The sequence below is a fragment of the Oncorhynchus gorbuscha genome, linkage group LG15 (genome assembly GCF_021184085.1).
Source record: "Oncorhynchus gorbuscha isolate QuinsamMale2020 ecotype Even-year linkage group LG15, OgorEven_v1.0, whole genome shotgun sequence".
Classification (NCBI taxonomy): Eukaryota; Metazoa; Chordata; class Actinopteri; order Salmoniformes; family Salmonidae; genus Oncorhynchus; species Oncorhynchus gorbuscha.
In genome coordinates this window covers 45,229,743-45,234,004 of record NC_060187.1, presented here as the reverse complement: position 1 = coordinate 45,234,004, position 4,262 = coordinate 45,229,743, and the positions used below count along the sequence as shown (strand labels likewise).

Here is a 4,262-nt window from a genome sequence, read left to right as displayed (position 1 = left end):
GACAGAAAACCACCTTCGGGAAACAAATCATATGACGAGGGAAAGGAGTGATTTGGAAGTTGTTTTGAGCTCAGGACCAGCTGGCATTAAAATTCTTAGAAAAGATCTATTTCTAGTACAGACATTGACATTGTTTGAAGGTTTACAATCCATTTCCAATAGGCTAAATCCAGAAGGACACCTGGGAGGATTTTCAGTGGGGTTGATGCTCATTTAAGATAAATCTCTTGCCTGTGTGTTTCTTCTGATTATCAGGAACGTAACCTATAATGCAGTTACCTCTCGGAAATGGAGGCACAATTAACCAAGATGTTTCAATTAATAAATCAATGTGTGACATTGTATTCATTTTCCCCTGGGTATTGCTATGAAGCAAGCACAGTAGTGACAAATACTTATGCAGGGATCCTCTTTCTGCAACTTGAGTATAGCATGGAAAATTAAGACACCACAATAAATTCAAAACCTTAATTTGACAAAGCAGGTTGGAAAAAGCTATGTAAAAAATATATAGATTGTGTGGACTCTTCTTTGTTCATTTAGTAGCTTGTGTAAATGCAACAGCAAACTGTCTCTGGACAAATTACAGGAGATTTTACAGTCAAGAGCAACCATGTATTTAGGAGAAAGAACCAGCTCTGAAATGTGTTGTTTTTGAAAAATAAAAAGAAGCAAAGGTTCTCAGAACACATGAGATAATTTACAGTTAGCTGGATTTGAAAACAATGGGTTGGGCATTGGGAAATTACTGGTAACCAAAACCTGAAATTACAGTTGAACTGATATGAGTAGGCCTAACAAATTATTATAGGTGCTTCTTCTACAGAGTTACAAGTAGCCAAAACAGAGGGGAAGGGATGGATCGTTCAATCTCCAGTGGAATTGCATATTGATTAGTCTGCATAAAAATGGGGCGATAATTACAGACACATTCCATACTGTCTAAGATTGTCAAAAGTTTTGGCTTAAGTCTTGCTTTTTCAGCAACTAACTTCTTGAAAATATTACAAACTTATTAGGTCTAGCTTACCAAATAGAGCAGGTATATGCAACAGTACAACATTCATGTGTGGGTGCATAGTACAAAATCAGATGGGGATATTGGTAGGGTAGCTTAGTTTACAGTAGTTTGTAAGCACACTCACTAATCAGGCTATTAGCTACTAGCCTAACTCTAATGGTCCAGGTATGATTCAAGGTAGACATCATAAAATATATAGGATGCCATGGCAACAGAATATTGTCAAGAGACAAAGAAACAAAACCTTGGCAACACCACATTGACAGGGAAATTGAGGATCCGTGTTGATGATTAGAAGAGATCTTTCGTTGTTTGTTATGCACAGTTCAAGGTGGGCACAAGGGGATTTGAAGAATTATCCCACGCACATTCACTTAAGCAACTTTGGCATTAGACTCCTGTTATGTTACAAATCCTATTTCCTCCTCTTCATAGTTAGAATCAAAAGGTAAGTTTATTTGGTCACCAAAAACACCATGTCTTTTTCATACCCAGGCAGCTAGACAAAATAAGTGTTCACCGGAGGATAGAGCAGTCATTTTGAAAGCCAGTTTTTCATTTTTCAGGTGCAAGAGAAAAAGATGCCTTAATAACAGTTGAAAAATGCACCTTAGGAATGTCTCCATTCTTTCCCCAGTCCAATGTGTGTTATTTGAAAAGATCCAGACTCATCTGATAAATACAAGACAGAGACAAACAGAGAAGTTAAATAAATACATTTCTTATTTATTTTATTTAACCTTTATTTAACTAGGCAAGTCAGTTAAGAACAAATTATTATTTACAATGACGGCCTACTCCGGCCAAACCCGGACGACGCTGGGCCAATTATGCGCCGCCCTATGGGACTCCCAATCACGGCTGGTTGTGATACAGCCTGGAATCAAACCAGGGTCTGTAGTGACGCCTCTAGCACTGAGATGCAGTGCCTTAAACCGCTGCGCCACTCAGGAGCCCAATGATCAATGACGACACTAAGGTTAAAAGGTGAAACTGATTCACTGCACATTCACACAATAACATGTTAAATATGGATGGTACATAATAACAACTGTCCTTTAAGGTTATTTGAGGTAGGCTTACTGTTCTTGTGTTTGAGGTATTTCAAGTTTGCACTTTCGCAATCCCTAGTCTCAGTGTCGTACAAATTTACAATGTAAACTTGCAAAAGACTGGGATTTGTATATGATGAGCAACACTAGTGGATGATGCACCTTCTTGTCATTAGATCTCACTCACCTTCTCAGGGACCTGGCCTCATATACAGTGTCATCCTCCTCATCACTCTCCAGCACAGCCATCTCAACACTGTCATCATAGTTTGACAACAGCCCATACTTCTTCTTAGAGGTTGTTCTTTTCTTCTGCCTAAACATAACGTAATTCATTTTAAAAGTCACGGACATTGAAAGCTCAAGTGAAGAAAAAAAATGTAATGACTCAACGATTGCTACCAATAGATAATGGTCTGTCTTCATCAACATCATTAGCTTGTTCTACTCACCGCACAGCTCTCACGAGGAAATAGAACACGCCAATGGTGGTGACTCCAATAAGGACGTACAAGGCCCGTTGTATCATTGAACTATCAACGTCGAAGGAGTTGAAAATGCTGCTATGATTGTTCTTGGACGTCGTGTTACTGGCACTCGAATTCGTGACATGCTTGGTGTTGCCAGCAGCAGTAATGCCTGTTGTTGTTGGCGACTTCGTTCTTTCGTCTGCGAAGGTTGAAATAGCCCACAACGTCGGTAAAAGGATCCTCATGACTGCTTGAAATGTCATTTTCGTTGTCGCCTTACACTGTAAAAACGGACTAGCACACTACAATTAAACCGTGTCGTCGTTTCAATGGAGAAAACAGCAACTTCACACGAGCATTTTGTTGTAAGCATAAGTGGTTTCGATAAGTACAACCAGGAAATGCCAAGTTCCTGTTAGTGACGTGTACAGTGTCACGGGCATTGATATCGGACTCAATGAATTCCTATTTCTATGGTCACGGGTGTTCGTGTCCGGAAAGAACAAATACTTAATACATATTCTTACTCATAAATATACTTGCATATATATAGAACACATACCTCTATGGTTGTACCTCTATTTTACTGTGAGGTACCTTCGTGTACAATGTTTGGGGACATAAAAATTTAATAAAATAGCTTATAATTTCAACTATAAAATCCAATCAGCACAGAACTTCAAGATGATCTAATAGGTTTTGTAGGCTCACCAAAAAGTGGCTTTAAAACGGAGAAATCCTTATACTAATAAAGTTTATTTTATTTATATATATATATATATATATACACACTACCATTCAAAAGTTTGGGGTCACTTAGCAATGAACTTGTTTTTAGAAAGAAAAGCAAATTGATCAGAAATACACTGTAGACGTTAATGACTATTTTAGCTGAAAATGTCCCGGTTCTTCCATGGCCTGCATACTCACCAGACATGTCCCCCATTGAGCACATTTGGGATGCTCTGGATCGACATGTATGACAGCGTGTTCCAGTTCCTGCCAACATCCAGGAACTTCGCACAGGCAGGGAAGAGGAGTGGGACAACAGTCCACAATCAACAGCCGGATGCGAAGTCACGCTGCGTGAGGTAAATGGTCACGATACGGACTGGTTTTCTGATCCCATGGCCCTACTTTTTTTGTGGGCAACAGATGCATATCTTTATTCCCAGTCATGTGAAATCCATAGATATGGGCCTAATTAATTTATTGGAATTCACAATTTCCATTAACTGCTGTAACTCTTTGAAATCGTTGCATGTTGAGTTTATTTGTTTGGTCCGTCTAACCAGGAAAAACTCTGGGTTGTTATAGCCACACATTTTCCTGGTCAGTGAAAAACACTATTACATCAAATACAACTTTCAAGCAACTACACAACGCAGTTAGATTGCTCCCCAAATTGCCAGTACTTACATTTCATTGAAATTCATGCGAAAATACCATATTTGACCACCAGTGAACCCCAAAACGCACACCCGACAGCGCTTTCCAAGAGTAGTTGGAAACCAAAAAGCTTGGGCGCTATACTCTAAAGTATTTTTATGCACGTTTTATCATTTCAAATCAATAGTGTAGTCTAAGTATTTGGCTCAAACAATAAGTTGCCTTTAGATCCAATGGTATGCAGGAGAAGGAAGGAAACCAACTGATGAGCAAGGAGGCAAATCTTTAAAAAAAATGGCAGAACCCAAAAAAAGGAAATTACAAATTGAA

General features: G+C 38.9%; 1 protein-coding gene across 1 annotated transcript; it reads right to left on the bottom strand.

The window, feature by feature from the left end:
• Positions 1-632: 632 nt before the first annotated feature.
• fam174c (family with sequence similarity 174 member C) lies at positions 633-2,984 on the bottom strand. Its single transcript, XM_046299866.1, has 3 exons — positions 2,526-2,984; positions 2,261-2,389; positions 633-1,693 (listed from the first exon to the last, which is right to left on the bottom strand). Exons 1-3 carry the CDS (start codon positions 2,804-2,806, stop codon positions 1,690-1,692), a joined length of 414 nt encoding a protein of 137 aa, XP_046155822.1. The 5' UTR covers positions 2,807-2,984; the 3' UTR covers positions 633-1,689.
• Positions 2,985-4,262: the final 1,278 nt, after the last annotated feature.

Coding starts and splice junctions, on each gene's coding strand:
- fam174c (XM_046299866.1), bottom strand. CDS start 2,806: ATGACATTTCAAGCAGTCATGAGGATCCTTTTACCGACGTTGTGGGCT. Junction 2,390..2,525: donor TTCCTCGTGAGAGCTGTGCG/GTGAGTAGAACA, acceptor CGTTATGTTTAG/GCAGAAGAAAAGAACAACCT.